General features: G+C 44.1%; 1 protein-coding gene across 11 annotated transcripts in view; it reads right to left on the bottom strand.

The window, feature by feature from the left end:
* The window catches only part of SETDB2 (SET domain bifurcated histone lysine methyltransferase 2), a 617,221-nt gene that overhangs the window by 322,746 nt on the left and 274,534 nt on the right, over nucleotides 1-19,941 (bottom strand). For 7 of the 11 annotated variants that reach the window (XM_085621901.1, XM_085621902.1, XM_085621899.1 and 4 more), the window contains one exon: nucleotides 16,746-17,342. In XM_085621901.1, coding sequence (XP_085478027.1) covers nucleotides 16,746-17,342 — 597 coding nt within the window. The remainder of the gene's footprint in view (nucleotides 1-16,745; nucleotides 17,343-19,941) is intronic. The other 4 variants (XM_085621904.1, XM_085621900.1, XM_085621903.1 and 1 more) reach the window with 1 other exon arrangement.

Raw genomic sequence — 19,941 nt, 5'->3', positions numbered from 1 at the left:
GACGCCATTGTGGTTAGCGCTCTAGCAGCCTGCACTATTTAAATGCAGGAGACGCAAGCGCGCAGCACCATAGAGACGATATTTTAACTTAACCTTGATTGTAGAACGCTTCTGCTGCAGAGGCTCAAGTACGTTGTATTGTTTTATCTGAGGGTGTTTGTGCTGAGTTATCCTTTTAACTTGGGGGCAATCGGATAGGAACTGTGCTTTTCTGTGTTCACTCACCCGCACTATAAAAATATAAAAAGCCCAATCACTCGCCATTTGCGAGATTCCTCACCTCAGGGACACTTTCCGGACGCCATTGTGGTTAGCGCTCTAGCGGCCTGCACTATTTAAATGCAGGAGACGCAAGCGCGCAGCGGGCGCGCCGGTGGCGCGCCAGAGGCAAGCCCGTCTGCGCCCGTCCGCGCCTCGGTCGCGCCTTGCGCCAGGAATGCTGACCAGAATTGCGGTGACAGGCTCTGCTACTCCAAAGATATCCTCCTTAAACTAGGTAACAGGCCACAGAAGGAACAACGAAAGGCATTGTCTTGTGGTTTAATCAACAGCAGGTCTCTTATCAAACATCAAGATATTTATAACCTGCTGGATGATTTAGACCTCGACCTGCTGTTCCTAACTGAGACCTGGATTCATGTGAATTCCTCAGTAGAACTCGGGCTAGCATGTCCCGCTGGATATAAGATCCTCCAGAAACCTCGTGCAACAGGGAGAGGGAGAGGAGTAGGGCTAATATTCAAGGAACAGTGGGATTGCGTTATACTACCTATTGAAGCCATAACAGGTTATGAAATTATGGGCTTCTCTATACAGGAGGCCAAGGGGAGAGTGCTGTCGGGTATGGTTTGCTATAGACCCCCGGGTATGGACGCTAACCATCAGGCGCTATTGGACATTATTGTTGCTTTGGCTTCCACACACTCCAGAATGCTGCTCTTGGGAGACTTTAATCTTTGGGAAACGGGGAGCTCTGGAAATCACTTACAAGCCCAGAATCACACTTGCGAGAACTGTGGCCTCCACCAGCTTGTCCAACAACCTACACATGTAGGAGGCCACACACTTGACCTAGTATTCGCTAAACCCTCTGAAACTGAAGTAATTAGTATTGCCCCATTAAATTGGACTGACCACTATCTAATACAGTTCAGGATACGTACACAAGAGGATAAATTGGCTGGGAACAAACAAGCCCACTTTAGATGGGGAAGAGACTGGGCTAAACTTTCCAAGAGAGGAGCATCCTCCATCTTCCCAAGATCTAATCTGTTTGACCCAAAAGCCTCACCGGAAGAAAACTATACTAGATATAGTAAATCCATCAATATAGTGTTGGAAGGCCACATACCTGAAAAAAAACTGAGAATGCGTAGTACTCCATCAGCACCCTGGTTTAGCGAGGAGTTAAAAGCGCTACGCTTAGTACGCAGACAGACCGAAAGAAGCTGGCGTAGACAGTACCTGGAAGCAGATAGAATAGCCTAAAAAATTGTACAACTCCAATACAAGGCAGCTATTAGGAAAGCTAAGGCGAAATTCTATGCTAACTCCATTCTGCAGGCACCCAACGGAACTAGGGCACTCTTTAACATCGTTAGAGACCTTAGTAACCCGGGTTGCCTGGCCAGTACTGTCCAGCCATCACAAAACTTGTGCAATGAAATTGCTACATTTTTTGTTGAGAAGGTCAACAACATCGTGGGTGGGTTCAATCAGAACGATATAGAGCCCTCCCAGATTAGTGTAGATACCAGGAGAGACACTGCACTGAGCCATTTTAACCCCCCTACGGAGGATTCTTTCAACGAGATAGCGCGGGAGATATCATCAGGTTCACCCTTGGACCCCCTTCCTCATAAGATCTGGAAGGAGCTCGGACCCGTTCTATTCTCAGATTTGTGGCAGATCTGTTGTCAATCCCTGAGCGAAGGTACTGTACCAAGCAGGTGGAAGCAGGCAATGGTCACCCCACTATTGAAAAAACCCTCTCTTGATCCATCACTGCCAGCTAATTTCCGCCCTATGCTAATTTCCGCCCTTTTGCCATTTCAAAATCTTGGAAAAACTAGTCAGCAAATCCCTGTCAAATTTTTTGGAAGAACATCTGATTTTGGACAGGGACCAGTTTGGCTTCCGGCCTGGGCACGGGACGGAAACTGCATTGATTACCGTTTTGGACAAACTTCGAATGCGTGCCGACAGTGGCTGCTCCTCCATGTTGGTGCTGCTGGACATGTCGGCAGCATTCGACACGGTTAATCACTCAGTGCTGTTGGCAAGGTTAGAAGATATGGGGGTGACAGGTCGCGCCTTGGAATGGCTACGGTCATATTTGACGGATCGTCAACAGGCAGTGACCCTGACGCCTTTTGTATCCTCCTGGACTCCGGTTCGCCATGGAGTACCCCAGGGCTCAGCTATCAGCCCCATACTCTTTAATGCCTATCTGAGACCCCTGATCCCTTTAATAAAATCTTACGGGATTGAAGTGGTCAACTATGCTGATGACATTCAGCTAATGTTCTCCTTGGAAGGAGAGCATGCTGTGCCCATGACTTCTTTCCAGGCATGCATGCGAAAAGTCTCAGACTGGCTGAGAGCCAACTCACTACAGCTGAATGCCGGGAAAACAGAGTTACTGCATTGCTGTGCAGCTAGACTACCTAAACATCCTCTGGGTGAGTTCCGGCTTCTACCGGAAGACGCCCCGACATTGGCAGTAAAAACAGTCCGTAACCTGGGGGTTATGATGGACAAAGATCTCCAGCTGCAATCCCAGGTGAACAAGACCATAGGTACCTGTATTGCCTTATTAAGAGCTCTCCGTCAAATTCTCCCACTTCTCCCTAATGAGACCAGATCTCTGGTAGTTCAGAGTGTGATCCTAAGCAGGCTGGACTATTGCAATTCACTGTACCTGGGCGCCCCCCTGTATACTATACAGGGATTGCAAAGAATACAGTCCGCCGCAGCCAAATTGGCCCTGGGGAGACAACGTGACTCCTCAACAACATTGGCACTGAGGGACCTTCATTGGCTCCCGGTCAATAAAAGGATCGAGTTTAAATCACTGGTCATGGTGTACAGAGCCCTTCACAATATTGGTCCGCCCCCTCTGTGTGATAGATTCTCATGGTATGAACCAAAGAGACTTCTTCGGTCCACTAGCCAAAGTCTGGCAGTGGTCGCCAGAGTAAAACACACCAAGACGGGAGGCAGGGCATTCAGCACGGCGGCAGCCCGCCTCTGGAACCAGATCCCCCAAGAACTACGACAAGCCAAATAATTTCTGAATTTCAGAAAAAATCTTAAGACGTGGCTTTTTGGTAGAGAATAGAGTGCAACAATCTTGGCCCATCGGCTCTCGTTCTTACTGTTCCAGGTTTTTTACAGTCTCTCAGCGCCAGGATACCCGTTGGGTGGCAGATAGCGCTATAAAAGAGTTTATACAATACAATACAATACAATACAATACACTCGGTCCAACTTTGGCACATTGTGAGCCGCAACTTGGGTTGGGCTGATAAACTGACATTGGCTACCCCACTTTGGGTTTCTGAACGGCTGGGCACACTGGGTCGGACTAAAGGGTTCGATAAATGGGACTTGATAGGGATCTCCCGCGTAAAAGACCTTTGGGGACCCAATGGTATGGTGTCGTTCGCCTCACTACAATGGACATATGAACTAGCGCCTACGTAATACTTTCAATATGCGCAGGTCAAGCACTCACTCCACGCAAACATCCCACTCGGAACGCCCTTCCCGGAGTCCTCCCCCTTAGAGGACAGACTGCTAGATGGCCACTTGCCAGAAAAGGCCATCTCCCTCACGTACAAAAAGCTTATTCACCACACCCCTGACCCCCTAGTCGAACTAAGGAGAAAATGGGAGAGTGACGGTCTGGAGATAGACGATGAGGAGTGGAGGGAGGCGCTCTCTTCCCCCAAGGAAGTGGCGATATCAGCAAAACTGAGGTTGATCCAACTAAAAATATTGCATCGAATTTACCTCTCGGGTAACCAACTTGTGTTCATGGGCAGGAGTGAGGAGGGGCTCTGTAGGAGACAATGTGGCCTGGCGGGGTCGTTCATGCATATATTATGGGAGTGCCCCCTGATTCAACCCTACTGGAAACAGGTAAATGAATGTATGCGTACAGTTTGGGGGGTAGAAATGCGAATTGAAGCCAAAAGATGCCTCCTAAACATCTGGGAGCCCACAGACGTGTCAGCAAAGGGCAGACTGTGGGCGACGCTTGGTCAGACTATAGTAAAACGTAACATAGCACGCCTATGGGGGGCAGTAACACCTCCAACAATTAGCGTATGGAAGAAAGACATGGACTGGTGCATGTTGCAAGAGAAGACAGTATATACTGCCCGGGGCTGCCCCCGGAAATGGATAGCTATCTGGTCGAAATGGAATGAATACCGGGGTCGCTTGTGTGAGCCTCCCCTAATCCCATCCCTTGACGAGCCATTGACACCTTAACGTGATATGTAATGTGAACATTTTGTATAACTTACCATTGAAAGTTGTGACATCTGTATGCGATCCTGAATGTGTAACACTGTACATGTAATGATTTCCTGCGTGCATTGACCATCATGTTTAACAGTATGAATAAACAGAGTTATAAAAAAAAAAAAAAAAAAGGATACTGGATGGGAGAGAGGCAGCCGCCCCCATTTCTTCTTCCAACCATGGGATGGAGAGCAGGCACTGAGCTCCCCTTGCTAGGCACACACCTAAATGCAACTGTATAAAATATTTGTACCTTACTGCAACATTATTTCTTTGTATTGCTTATGTTGAAAAACTCAATAAAAACATTTTTGTTTTAACTCCAATATATTCTCGACTACCTTATGTCTGCCCGCCCCCCAAAAAGTTGCATTGTGTGTATAGTTTTGTTTAATATTCTCTGCAGGGGCAAGAACTAGAAGAAGCAAGATTAAATAAAGTACACCCGAGAAAAGTGACATCTGAAAAATGTAGCTTCTGCAACATGCTAGATTAATATGGATTCATGAGTCTAAGATAAATACTACATACAATGTACTATACTTTGATGTTATTTTCCATCTGTTTTAGTGTGCTACTACCTTTGGATTAAATGTTATGTTTAAGAAGTTCATTTCTTTTTTGGTCACACCAGCTCAAGAACATTATTAAATATTACTGATCTAAATCAAGTAATTGAATTTTCTATGGTAGCCTTGTTGTTTAAAGAGAAGGAATTTAGGCAGAGTCAAGTGGCCTTTTATACTTACAATATTACTTAACTTTAGATTTCTGCTTTCCTTTGCCAATCATTTTAGTACTGTATCTTGTGATGCAAAACTAACCAATGGTTTAATCTTAGATGGATTTTTGCTTCAATGAATTACTGAGTGGGCTTAATGCCAACGTAATTTGACTTGAATATACAACAAATTCTGGCACTGATAAAAACAGATTTTTTTTATCATTAAATGAGTATTAAAATACAAATGCTTACCTTATAATGACGATGTACTTCTTTCAACCCCTCGCCTCTACACACCCTTGAAAGTCCTGAACAGAATCAACCCTATAGTTTATGACCAGCAATTAAGCAAAGATACATGAACTGAAGAGTCTTTCATCTGTAGTTCATTATATTAAAAAAAAAATCACATTGATGATCGAGACTTGATGTGGTCTAGCAATCTTTCCAACCAGCTGAATATTAAAACTGCTAAAAGGGGTGGTTTGAATAGGGGGCAACTCAAATTAAAGGAGGTGCAGCAAGAATCAAGGTAGAAAATGAAAAATAGCCTTTAGCTGAAATGGGTCTTGGGAGAAAGGCTAATATCAGAAAGTTCTATGCACTTCCAAATATATTGTAGACGTTCTTAAAATGACCAGCATGAACTGCAAAACAATTCTGAAAGAAACAAAGCATTACCAGTGACTTTATGGTTCGATCAAGAAGCAAAAAGTCTCCTGGAGTAATTGAAAATCCCATCACAAATGTTTTTTATTTGGTTTTTCAAACCTTTCTTGATGCTTGAATATTTTCTCTGTCAAAACAGCTGTACTCAGCATAATGACTGTTGGCCTTGTGAATGTGTATTAAACTTCTGGACCATTCTTAGCTGGAGAATTAAACTGATATTAGCAGATAAAATTGTATAAGGTTTATTTTCAGAGTCCTCATAACTGCCATCAATCAATCAATCAGGGATTTGTGAAGTGTGCTACTCACCCGTGAGGGTCTCAAGGTGCTGGGGGGGAAAGGGGTTGCGGGGTGAGGGGGGGTACAGCTCTGATGAAGGTGTGCAGAGTGGGGGAGCGTCTGATGATGATCGGCAGCTTGTTCTAGGTCTTTGCCACGATGTAGGAGAAGGCTCTTCCACACGCTCTGGCTCTGCAGCTGTGCGGGTGAGGTCGGTGGAGCCGAGGTCTCTCTTGGGTACGTGTAAGGAGAATCTTTCGTTGAGGTATTGGGGTCCAGTGTTGTGGAGGGATTTGTAAGCGTGCGTGAGTAGCTTGAAGGTTACTCTCTTCTCGACGGGGTGCTGGGTGATGTGTTTATGTCATGGAATGCCGAGGACGAGTCTGGCCGAAGTGTTCTGGATGGTCTGGGGTTTGCTAAGAAGGGATTTGTTGATTCTGGCATAGAGGGTGTTTCCGTAGTCCAGTCTGCTTGTTATGAGTGCGTGGGTGATGGTCTTTCTGGATTCGGGGGGGATCCATTTGAAGGTCACGCGGAGGATGCGGAGGGTGTTGAAACAAGTGAGGCGACGGCGTTGATCTGTCGGGTCATGGTGAGGGAGGAGTCGAGTATGATGGCGAGGTTCCGGGCGTGGTCTGTGGGAGTGGAGGGTTGCCGGTGGTGGTGGGCCACCAGGTGTTGTCCCATGCTGAGAGGGTGGGTCCGAGGACGTCTGTCTTCTCCGTGTTGGGCTTCAGACAGCTGCTGCTCATCCAGGATGCAATGTCTTTCATTCCTTCCTGGAAGCTAAGTCTGGTGGTGTGGGGATCCTTCGTGAGGGTGAGGATGAGCTGGGTGTCGTTGGCGTAGAATACTATGCTGAATCCGTGTTGTCTAACGATGGAGGCAAGGGGGCCATGTAGATGTTGAAGAGCGTGGGGCTGAGCAACGATCCTTGGGGTACTCCGCAGTTGATCTCTGTGGGTTCGGAGAGGAAGGGCGGGAGTCTAATTCTTTGGATCTGCTCCTTCCTCGTGGGCCGAACCCAGTCGAGGGCGGTCCCTGTATGCCGGCATCGTGAAGTCTGGTGGTGAGAGTCGGTGTCAAAGGCTGCAGAGAGGTCTAGTAGGATGAGGGCCGTGGTGTGGCCCTGGTCGAGGAGAGTGCGGATGTCGCTTGTGGCGGTGAGGAGGGCAGTTTCGGTGCTGTGGTTGCTGCGGAATCTGGATTGGGAAGGTTCGAAGATGGAGCTGTCTTCGATGAAGTTCGTTAGCTGGATGTCGACGATCTTCTCGGTGACTTTGGCCACAAAGGGGAGGAGAGAGATGGATCTGTAGTTTTTGAGGTCTGTCGGGTCTGCAGAAGGTTTCTTGAGGAGGGGCTTGACTTCTGCGCATTTCCAGTCATCGGTGAATGTGCCGGATTCAAAGGTAGCTTTGATGGTGTGTCGTAGCCCGGGTGCTATGGCGGCGGCGGCTCTGGGAAGATGTGCGGCGGGCAGGGGTCCGTGGGGGCTCCTGAGTGAATGCTTTTCATGGTCGTGGCGGTGTCTTCGGTGGTGATCGGGGTCCAGACGGAGATGGTAGGCTGGCTGTCGTTGCTGGAGCAATAATTGTGTCTTAACCTAGGCAAACCCACTTATTGAAGACTAGTTGCAGGAACTGAGACACCACAGAGCACTCTATGCATCATTAAGGAACTCTGCATATAACATATAGCCATCTACATAACTTACCCAATATTTCTACAATTAGCGAATCAAATCCACCAAAGGATCACCACATACCAAACACATCGAAAACAGCACAAACGAAGCAAAATAAATATTCGCCAATGTGAAAGATTTCACCTCACCCACCAGTCACTCTACAACCATCACCACATCTCAGGACCTCTGCACTCAGCTCGCCCACTATTTGAACTACAAAATCATCACCAAATGTACAATAACTTTGAACCCCAGTTTGACCGTTCCACCCTTGCAACCCTCCAGCACAGAGAGATGAACCCCTAATTTTCCTCCTGGACCTCACCATGACCTCCTGGCCCACCATCTCCACAATGAAAATTGCAGCAACCAGGTGCACCACCAGATCCCTACCCACACTTCATCTTCATCAATCAACTGGATCCATAAGCACAGCTTTTGCCCACATACTTAACAACTTTATCAGCACAGCCACCTTCCTGGACATGTGGATGCAACCCTTAATACTCCCCCATCTACAGAAACTCTCAGCAGACTCAAAGATTATGGCTTACTACGGTTTCTTTCTGCCCTACCCTGCCAATGCCCTTGAGAAAGTAATCAACAAATGACTGGTCGACAACCTAAAAAACAACAACCTCCTCAACCCCACCCAATCCAAGTTTAGGCCCAACCACAGCTTGGAGCCAGACTTCACTGCTCCCACAGACGGAATCCAACTGATCATGGACAGAGAAGACACTGCAGATCTCATTAGAATCCACATATATGCAGTTTTCAAACACCATCTCCTACCCCATTCTCATTCGACACTTACACAAAACCAGCATACAAGGGTCTGATCTTCACTGTTCCTGCACCTTCCTCACCGGATGCACCCTGTCGGTCAGCCTGGCTCCCTATACCTCAGTTTCTACCAACTGCATCTGTGGAGTATCCTAAGAAACCTCTCTCAGACCTTCACTGTTGAAAGCTTACATGGCACCACTTCCCAACATCATCAGATCCCTAGGAATCAACATCAACTCCTATGCCGATGACACCCACCAGTTCATCCTTTCTCTCATGACGCAACATCCAGCACCTGGACCAACTTCAACTCCTGCATGTCCGAAGTTGCCAACTGGTTGAAGACCAAATGTCTGAAACTCAACACAGATGTTGTACTCTTTGGCAGGAACACCTCTCTATGGAACTCCATCTGTCGGACCAATACACTGCCCGATCAATCAAGCCAAGAAACTGGGTATAGTAGTGGAAATCCAGCTCTAAATGACCAGCCAGGTTAACATGGCTGCCTTCCCTTGTTTCTACACCCTAAAGATCCTAAACAAAGTCTTCAAATGGTTCCCATCAACACACACAGAACCGAGGCCCGTATTACCACCAAACAGGACTATGGCAACACACTCCATGTAGGCATCATCACCAAACTGACCAGAAGACTTCAGGTCATACAAAACACAGCAGCCATATTCACGCTTCCACCCCGCACCTCAAAGTCCTCCAGTTGCTCCCCATTCTGATGTGTACACTCTAAACTCCTCACACACAAACTAATCTCTGCACAATCTAGGTCCCTCTAACCTCAACAGCTGCATCAATTTCCACACCTCGACCTAAACCTCTGCTCGACCAGCCTCCTACTTGCACATATCCCCTGCATCTGCAGAGCTAGAGCCAGTGATCACACCTTCTCGTACCCCGCTCCCAAAGTTCGGAGCGACGTCCCGTGGCACATCAGAGCCTCCTCCTCAGGCCTTGAGTTCTGCAAGAAACTAAAGACATGGCTCTTTACCTAGACCACTGACTCACCCTGCAGTATTGGCCTTGATTGAATGGACACACAACCAGTCTGGATGCTGGTTTTTGGCCATCACCTGGCAGATCTTAATACAGAGGTCTATCTACCTGGACAGAGTCCTTTTCTGCACCTCCTTGCCTTTTTTTGCTCCACAGAACACCATAAAAAGCTGATCATCCATCCAATGGTCTTTTGTACGATCAATGTAGAAGCCGAGTGCTCTTTTGGGTTCCAAGCAATGGAGTCAGTCTTCATCTTTTGAGGGGTGAGGTGGGGCAAAGAACATATGGAAGCGTAATGGACTGTCCAACGTGAAAGTGAGTCTCGATTTTTGGTAGAAAGGCACTCTAGTCCTCAGCACCAATTTGCTTGACAAGAAGGTGGTGTAGGGTGGCCGGACTGATAGAACCTGAACCTCACTCACGCAAAGAGCTGGGCTGATTGTGATGAGAAAGACTGCCTTTATGGTCAGGAGACGTAGAAGACAGCTGCCTAATTTGTGTGTATATATATCTATATCGTTTATTGTTCTCTCAACCTTGAACCTGACGCGTTTCGGGCTACAGAAGCCCTTGCTCACAAGTCAGCTTGAAGCACTCTCGTCATTATTTTTAAATGCTCAACAGTGATAGGAGTGACCACACCACATGGTGCATAGACATAGAAGGTGGAACAAATTACTTCACAACTCTGGTAAAGTGAAAAAGTCTGTTTTCTTCACACATGATAAAACATTACTGCTTAAATGCTTGTGAGTTAACAATTATGTTACAATATACGACCAAATAGAGAAATTAATACTTAAAAATCATCATTTTAAAAGCTTAATTTTAAAAGCTAATAAATATGTTTAATAAATAAAGTTTCGTTTCATAAAAACTTATTTATATAATAAAAAACATATTTGACCCTCAAGGTATGTTAAAATTGTTTAGCCCTTAGGTATATAAATATATAACCATAATGCAACAATTTACGAGGATAGATCAGTATTCATCTTATGGTCGTAATAAAACATGTCAGCCTAAATGCTGTGTTACTCAACTACATCTTATGTAAACAGACTGATCAGTGCAGTGTTATACATCTAAGTTAAAAATACTAACTAACTAATCCATCCATGGATCACCATAAAGTGCAAGTGCGATACTCAACTGTAAAAAATGTGTGCATGTAAACATATCACAGCAACATATCATCAAGTAAAAGAAGGCTAAACCCACATTCAACAGAGTTAAAATACGGGCTAAACACCTAACTAAAACCAATTGATGTTTTCATGTGCAAAGTGAAAAGGGGAAAGGGGATTATAATCATCTTGACTATATTGTCAAAGATCATATACCCTAAATCATGTTTCCGGGAGTTCCCAAAGATTAATTAAAAAGAAAAAAGACTAGTAAACAATTCGATAAAAATTGTTATTATTGTTATTTATATTACAGAAAAAATGTGTCTTCTATGCTGAGTAAGCCCAAAACCGTAACTCTCTAGTATTTACAAAAAATGATACATCTCATCTGTGTTATTTAATCCGTTCGGGGTCTTGCTATCTAATTCAATAATCATTTTAGATTCCAGTTGCCTTAGGATTCTTTCCCTGTTACCCCCACGTTGCAGTTTGGGTACATTTGCTATAACATAGAATGTCAAACACTTTAGATCGTTATTGTGTGCCATTTTGAAGTGCCTAGCCACTGGATGGGAAGAATCATTGTTGACTATGGCTCGTAGATGTTGTAGGATTCTGACGTGCACCTGCAGCTTAGTACTGCCCACATATCTAAACCCACAGGTGCACGTCAGTACATAGACTGCGAATTCTGTTTTACAAGTGAATCTACCCTGAATTTTTATCGGTTTAGGGCTAAAAGGGGTAGAATAAGTGTCTGTGTTCACTCCGAATTTACAGGCTCTACAAGAGGAACATTTAATGAACCCCAATTTAGTTTGTAGCCAAGGTCTCACAGCAGCTAGTTCAGGGAATGGTTTCACGATCTGTGTCCTCATGGAAGGGCCCTTCCTATGGGTAATCGTGGCATATGCTGGCATCACAGGAGCTAATACACCACCTGTCAAAATGATAGGCCAATTGCGCTTGACAATTGCCTTAATCTGTCTTTCCTGCCTGTTGTACGCCGTAATGAGTCTAGGAATATTATTCAAATTATCCTTGTCTTCCGACTGGCTCTTGGAAGATAAAAGTGTAGTTCTGGGTTTTAAATCTACTTTAGAGATTGCCTCATTAAGGATAGATTCCTTGTATCCTCTAATGCGCAATCTTCTCAATGTCTCTTGCTTGCATATTTCATAGTCTTCAGGCGTACTACAAATACGTTTAAGGCGTGTTAGTTCACCTAGAGGTATGCTCCTGATTGTATGGTGGGGATGTGCGCTGCTGGCATGCAACGTAGTGTTACCTGCTGTTGATTTTCTATGCAGGGAAGTGGCCAGCTGTTTCTCTTTCACATAGATTTTGACATCTAAGAAATCTATTTGTGTTGTGCTCAAATGTGAAGTAAATTTGAGATTATAGACATTATTGTTGATTTTGTCAATAAAGTTTTTTGCACTTAACTCATCCCCTCTCCAAATAATAAGGACATCATCAATGTACCGCCACCACTGCTTAATGTGGGTACAATAGTCATCCCGAAATGTGCTTTTGAGGACCTGCTCCTCCCACCACCCAACATGTAAACATGCGTAGCTAGGGGAGAAGCAGGCTCCCATCGCTACGCCTCTCTTCTGTACATATACTTCATTGCCAAACACAAAATAGTTGTTAAATAGGCACCATGTCACTAAATCTACTAGCATCTTATTGTGGTTGTACATTTCTAATGGTCTTGTGTTCAGGAAATGTGACAGGGCATTCAGTCCTGTTTTGTGTTCAATGCTAGTGTATAGTGACTCTATGTCCAAAGTGATGAGCAACAAATCATCAGTCCATTGAATGTTGGTAAGTTTGTTTAAAAGATCACCAGTGTCTTTAATGTAGGTCGGGAGTTCTTTAACCAGGTCTTGTAGGAAGAAATCTATGTATTGTGTAATATGTTCTCCCATACTGCCAATCGCTGCTATTATGGGTCTCCCTGGCACTGGATTGATCATTTTGTGGACCTTAGGAATGAAATATAGCCTGGGTAAGACTGGGTGTTCCACAAACAAAAAATTGAATTCATCAGTAGAAATACATCCATCTCTTTTCCATTGCAGTAGCTTACTTTTTAGACCACTTCTGGCTGTATTGTACGTTTTGTGGTCTACTTTTTCGTCGTATATATATATTATTTTTTTTAAACCTTTATTTAAAGTTTTTCCTTCAAAGACTCTCAGTACATCATAGATCCACGGTTATACATGTCAGCCATAACATAACGATTTGCTTCATCGTTTTCCCTGAGAGAGGAGTTGGCCAACGGGTAGGGTGGTCGACCTCGAATCTGGGGAACTGGGTTCGAGTCTCGGCAATGACGCTGAACATCCTGTGATTCTGGGCAAATCACTTAATCTCCCTGTGCCCAACAAAAATGAATGTGTCCTCATGTAATGCAACAGGTGCTATGAAAGCACTCCGATACCAGATTCGGGTCAAGTTCGCGCTATATAAAACTTAAGTTAAGCCTGTCTGCTCAGTGCTATAGCTAGCAGGATGTTGAGCTCAGGTTAATTTAGTGACTTGGAGGGTTCATTGTTCTCTAAAACAGCCTGAACTTTCTGAAGCAAAATGGACAAATGGTACCCTAAAAGCAGCTCTGATGTGGGTGGAAGATGCAGTGGATCAGAAAGGAATGGCAGGACATAGCCTTCATTGGACTATCTGTAGGACCCACCTGGCAGATGTATGGCTTGCCATCCGTGGAGAAAATGACTGATCCTGCCAACAGGGTGGATATATGCTGCTACGGGCAAACTTAATCAACTAGGAAGCTGCTGCCAGAGGGGCTGGAGATTGGGAGGCTTGCTGTACCTGCGGGCCTGGATGTTGGCTGGAACCCCTACTCCTTACCCCCAAAAAGAACTGGGGTGCCTGTTTGTTGGATAGTGAGCCTTGATGCGGTCTCAAGAAAAAAAAACCTTAGCAATCTCACAAAAGGGGCAAAATGATTGGAAATACTGCCTTGCAGGTGTAAAAAGGTTGAGGGCATAGTCAGCCTTCTCACCAAAGAGGAGAGACCCATCAAAAGACATATCCACGAGTGATGCTTGAAAGTCACCCATGAAGTTCATGGATCTCATCCACGAGTTGGGCCGGAGAACTACACTAGTGCTGACCGCTCTATATAAACAGTTGGTCATGTCCAGCCCAGACCAGATGATATACTTGGCACCATCTTGGCAATATTAAATGGGCTGTGCCATGTTGGCATGGAATTCTTCTGAGACTGCTGGTAAGATCTCAGCAACTAAGTCCCATAACGCATTGGAGTACCTTCCCAGCAAACAGCTGACGTTGACTGTTCTGATTTTTTTGCGTCTGTTGGGAAAAGGGTAGGTCTACTAGTAAAAGAATCCGGGTTATCCCTGCTAGTGGATCTATACTATCAGCCTCCCAGGAGTAGAGTGATGTGATAGGATTGTAGGGTCCTCAAGAGGGGCCTGGATAGGAGCTAACTAACCCCATGTTAGGTGAAGTACTCAGCCCTGACCTTATGTAGAGCCAATTAAAAAATTGTCATTATTGCATTATGGGGAAAAGTCATCCCCACCATCACCATCCAGACCAAAAGCTGGATCTGATCAGAGTAGGCCTGAACAGTTGTTGGAGCACCGGGGAAGACGCCTAGGCCTGTCAGAGTGTACAGGGCCAGGCAACTGCTCAGAAGGAGAGTGGCAAGGCTGGGACATGGCCCACTTAAAATTCTTGTGCATTTTTCTTTACTTTGACAAACCCAAACACTTGGTCCTGCTACAGGTCCGTCCTAGAGAGAGAGGGATGGGCCTGTATCCTGGACCTCAAGCAGGAGTAACCCTTGCGTGATTTCCTGCAGTACTCAGCGATGTACAGCTTGCCTTCACGTTCCAACTGTGGACGCATCACAGCACACTCCTCGCACAACTTGGCCCGATCCCAAACACCAGAGATGCACCTTGTGGGGATCTGTCACAGACATTTCTTTGCAATAGGCCCTACAAGGCTTAAACCCTGCAGTTTTAGCAGGGGAATTTGTTACCTTGCAAATTGGATAGATATTTGAAGGGGAAAAAAGTTTGTTAACTGACATTAAAAGGGCGCTCACTCCGGATCCGCATCTGCATATGAAGATACGGAAAAAAAGGAACTTATGTTAATGTGCTGGAGTGGCACCAATTTGAGGCTTCAGCCGTCACTTCCAGGGCAGAGTAGAGTCAAAGCAGAGCCACACGACGCCACACAAGTGCAGAGTGGCTAGGTTGAAAAATCTTCTGGATCCAGTCTGGTGCCTGCGGATGCCCTTAAAGGTGAGGAATCAGCGATTAGAAGTATCCATCAAAAAACCAAATTCTTTTATTTATTAGGTATGAACTGGGTCGCCCACAGATTATGGCTGCAAATAGGTTTGCAAAACAAACCTGTCCCAGGATGCTTGTTTCCGGTCCAGAGAGGACATGGCTTGGCAGTTCAGGCAGATTGGATCCCATGAGGAACAGGGTAAAGACTGATTTACATATGGCTGGGTCCAAAATGGGGTGGTGTGGTGAGCAAAAGAACGATGGATTAAACCCAGATCTTTGTGATTGGGTGTGAATGTTTGCATTGTTCAGCGTTCTGTCCATCATTTGTTCCTTTTGCAAATAGGTTTGTCCAGTGCTCATCCACTCGCATTTTCATTACATTACTTTCATTTTTACTGTCCGCTTCTCACTGAGAGGAAGGTTACACTGATAGCGCCAACAGCAACTAGAACAAACTGTCCAGGTCGCTTTTTCATCATGAATGAATCAGTGTGTCCATTTGTACCAATGTGTTCAAGAGTTTTGTGAATATTTCTAAACAGACATTTTAAAACTCAAAATGGTATATGCTGCTGTACGAACACAAAGAAGAAAGGACAAACTTTCAAGTAAGAGTCTGAAGAAAACGTTTGCCACAGCTGCTCAAAGAAGTTCATGGAAAGTATCTATTGACCTGCTACATCGAATTGTTAAACCAGATACATTCAAAAGGGAACCACTTTTTCATCCTACACAGGTTACATGCTCCGCTTACTATAATGAATCCCTGAAAAATTAAGCAAACTGCATCCAGCTTCAATAATCAAATACTACAAGTAAGGCAAGGAAGACGTACCATAAAAGGAAGGTCTAGGGACAGATGACGTAGTCAGGTAAGTGAACATTGAATTTTGGGACATTTCTGAAGATAAAATGGGACTTAACATACAAAACTAACTACTGCTTTATATGGTTTTGCTTGCAATACCAATAGTAATAGCATGTACCTACCAAAAGAAGGATATCTCCTGTGGAATCTAGAATGAGTGAAATGGATGTTCAGAGAAGCAGTACAGCATCAAATGAGGATGCTTGGAAGTCTTCATGCACTTAGGACACAGTTTCATAGACGGTAAGAATATGAATTTATGTGATCACTCCAATTATTATGCGCTATTTGGTGGGCCTCTGCATATAGAGGGGTTCTGGAGTATTTTGCACAAAACAGCTACACTTTCTGTTTCTGGGGACAGGCAAGGTTTGCAGACATTGCCCTGTGGATACTCTGTGATTAGTTACCAAGGGATGTGGTTGCAACAAGCATATAAATGTTCAAGAACTTCCTAAAAGCATGTTAATACTCAATTTTGCCCTAGAAATGTAAATTCCAGGGTAATAAATACCATGAGGTATCATTGTTACTGCATCCAGATATTACAGTTGCATGATTCTACCCAAACAAAGGATGATCTATTTGTACTCTGGCAATGCTTCAGAGCATAAAAGACCTGCTTTCATCTGCACACCCTGGCTGTCCAACCTACTTAATCACACATCATAACAAACACAGTCTTTTTCTTTACTCTTGCATCGAAACCAACATCTTAGATAAAGTACAAGTTTATACTCACATGTCTCTGCAACCATCGGTGCAGCTGCACGAATCTTTGAACATGCTGGAGAAGTTCTCCATGTAGTAGGCAGGTGGCCATGGCGCTTTTTTGTATGTGAAATAGGGGAGCTTGGAGCAGTCAATTTCATTGCAGAAGGAAACTGGCACGGGCTCTGCCCCTCTGCTGATATCGTGCTCCTGGGCAAGGACTTCTCTCTTTGGATAACTCCTATCCAGCTGGACGTAGGTGTTGAAAGAGAAATAATTTACAAATAAAGAACTGCACTTAGTTTCGAACAGGTACTTTTGGACTTCCTCAAAGTTCCTTAGACTTCTTCCACAGGGTGTTTGGTAATAGACGTGGTGGGCACTAGAAAGGTCGCTAGATCTTGCATGCCGTCTCTGAAAGTGACACAGGACTGGTATCTTTAGTACATTCTGTCCTTTGAATTGAAAGCGAGATCTTTCTGAAAGGCATGATGTCCTGCAGAGACAGTGGCTCTGGAAAGTCCTCCGTACAGGTGATGCTTTGATGGAACTATCTTCGCCGGACCATTCAGGTGATGGAGATAAAGTAGCTGCCATATTGTCGGATGCCCTGTAATGAAATAACTTCCTGGAATGAGAGTGAATTCATGAACAATTTTAGGAGGCAGTTAGCCAAAACACACTGAATCAGAAATGCACTTTCACAAAAGCAATACAATAAATACAATCATTGTAACTTTTACGAACTGCAATAAACGGTTTCCAAAAAAAAAAAAAAAAAAAAAAAAAAAATACAATCATTGAGATAAAATGTATAATAAATTTTAACGCAGAGAACTCAGAAAAGGCATGCTAAATCTAGCCTGAAGAAGAGCGGGCTAGATAAAACTACAAAGTGGTAAAGAGACACAAGCTCTTGAAGAGTAATGAGCTTGATGGATTTTTCGATGTGGAGGGGGAAAAGGTGGAACTTTAGAATGTGCAAACGCACTGTACAGCATATTTACTCCTGCAGATTATAAACAGTGAGGATAATCTACAGAAGTAGGTGTGGAAGAGCAGGAATAAGATGAGGAATCTACAACTTGAATATTATTTCAAATATCTCCACCTTGGGATTTTGTGATTTTCAACAAGTAAGACTGAATTCTAACAAACGTAGACTTCCTCAAGTTTTGTGAATCGGACTGGAAGAGAGTTTCCTCTTTTTACAAAACAAACTGTGAACCACCACTTTACTTTCACCAAGGTAAGAGGTGCAAACATCATGAATCACTGAAAATAATGTATTAAACATTCTCTCCCTGGCTAGAAATCACTGGTGGGGCAGCCAATAAGAAGACAGGCCATCTCTCTGTAAACTACACCAAACAAGCGGCAAGCAGCAGAATTGAGTAGTGGTCCAATTTTGAGGCAAGAGCAATACACGTATCTGTTAATCATAGCAAGATTGTTAACTGCTAAAAGCTGGTGACACAAGGACTCACTAGCACAAAAGGACACCTACATTTAGAGGGGTCAAGAAATGAGAGAAGAGAGTGGATTGCATTCTCCTGGAATGAACAACACTATCACATAAGGCAAACGTATCACATATGAGGCTAGTTCAAAAGCCTCTGCGATCTCGGTGTGTGGGGAAAACATGGCTTTCTTTTAGGTTTTTTTGCGCATATGATATTTTATAACATTGAGGACACACTCAAATCAAATCAAAACAAGCTTTATTCGATTTTAGGAATTAAAAATCATAAAAGCAGACATATTGAAAAGAAGTAAGAGTTTCAGCGTAGATTACATATATAGTTCATCGATACACATCATATGAATATATGTTCCTGGAACAAAGAAGAAATTCATAAAGTACATGTAAACAATCTAAAATTCCTAAAACATGCCATCTCACCCAAAATGATTCCAACCTATAACGTAACTTGTAATTTAATTATGTAGGCATTTCCTGGTCCGCAACACGCTCTTTAAAAAACCCACCATAGAACCAATACAATAAAAATTTCCCAACATCTGTAGGTACGCAAGGGCGGGGCAGCATTGCCTCCAACCTCCTTGTTTTAATAAAGGTATTAACCATCTGCGCCTTTCGTTGGTATAAAATTTACAGAATAAAATAGCATGTAGTGTAGTTTGTAATGAGATGTTATCGCAGGGGCATCGACAAAGTTCCCTTGACCAATCATTAATATCTGGGTGGGTGATCAAGCGATGGAAGGTCCCAAATCTAAATCTTGTTAACAAATATCTGTCATATCCTCCTGCGACACATAATAAATATGGTTGAATATCACATGTTGTGGTGATTATTTGGTGACTAACCACCGTAATTTTGTTCATCTCAAGAGTTAACCTATTTTCTTCTAGGTGGATCATACAAACTTTTTTAAAATCCTTTCGGTTAATAAGATTCATGTTTTCGGGTGAGGTGAAAAACTCTGGGCGTCCAATGTCCTGCAAAAAGTTTTTTACATATCTAAGCCAAACTATTTTGCCGGCATTATCTAGTCTCATGGCATCCATTATTATTTCCCTGTTGAGGCCAGTACTTGCTGTAGTCCAAATTCTATGCCACAACAGAATCGGTTGAACCTTGATTAAATCAGAAATATATACAACTCCTAGTTCGCTGTGGCAATTGAAAACTGGGGCACTGGCTGGAACTCCTAAAATGAACCTTAAAAAACCATTTTCAATGCTTTGAATAGATATACACTCTTGGAAGCCCCAAATGGCTGCCCCATAAACTGCTATGCTCACGCATTTTGCTTGGTAGATTTTTAATAGGATTTCAGGTGGCCTTTTCCCCAGTTTTTTTGTAAAATTTATTATGGCCGCAATGGACTTCATAAAGAGTAAGCTCCTGGCCTTAACAGCTGGAGATCAAGAGCCAGTTCTGTTAAAAAGGACGCCCAGATAGCTGAACAAGTTAGTTGTTTCCACCCGACTCCCCCCCGCCTGGTAACTATTATGGTTATTTTTCTTCCCCCCGCAAGCCATGACAAAACTTTTCTTTGCATTCAGATTTAAACCGAGCCTATCCATGAAACAAGTGTAAAAAGAGAGCGCCCTCTGTAGGCCAACCTGGGTGCGGGCCATAAGCACCACGTCATCAGCATAGAGGAGAGAGGCTATCGGGCGCGCATTTACTATTGGGGGATCCCCAGTGTGTGGCACCAACTCCTGTTCCAGAGCGTTAGTATATAGTGAGAACAGGA

This window comes from Triturus cristatus, chromosome 8 (genome assembly GCF_964204655.1).
Source record: "Triturus cristatus chromosome 8, aTriCri1.1, whole genome shotgun sequence".
In the NCBI taxonomy this organism is placed as follows: domain Eukaryota; kingdom Metazoa; phylum Chordata; class Amphibia; order Caudata; family Salamandridae; genus Triturus; species Triturus cristatus.
This window is presented reverse-complemented; position numbering and strand designations above follow the sequence as displayed.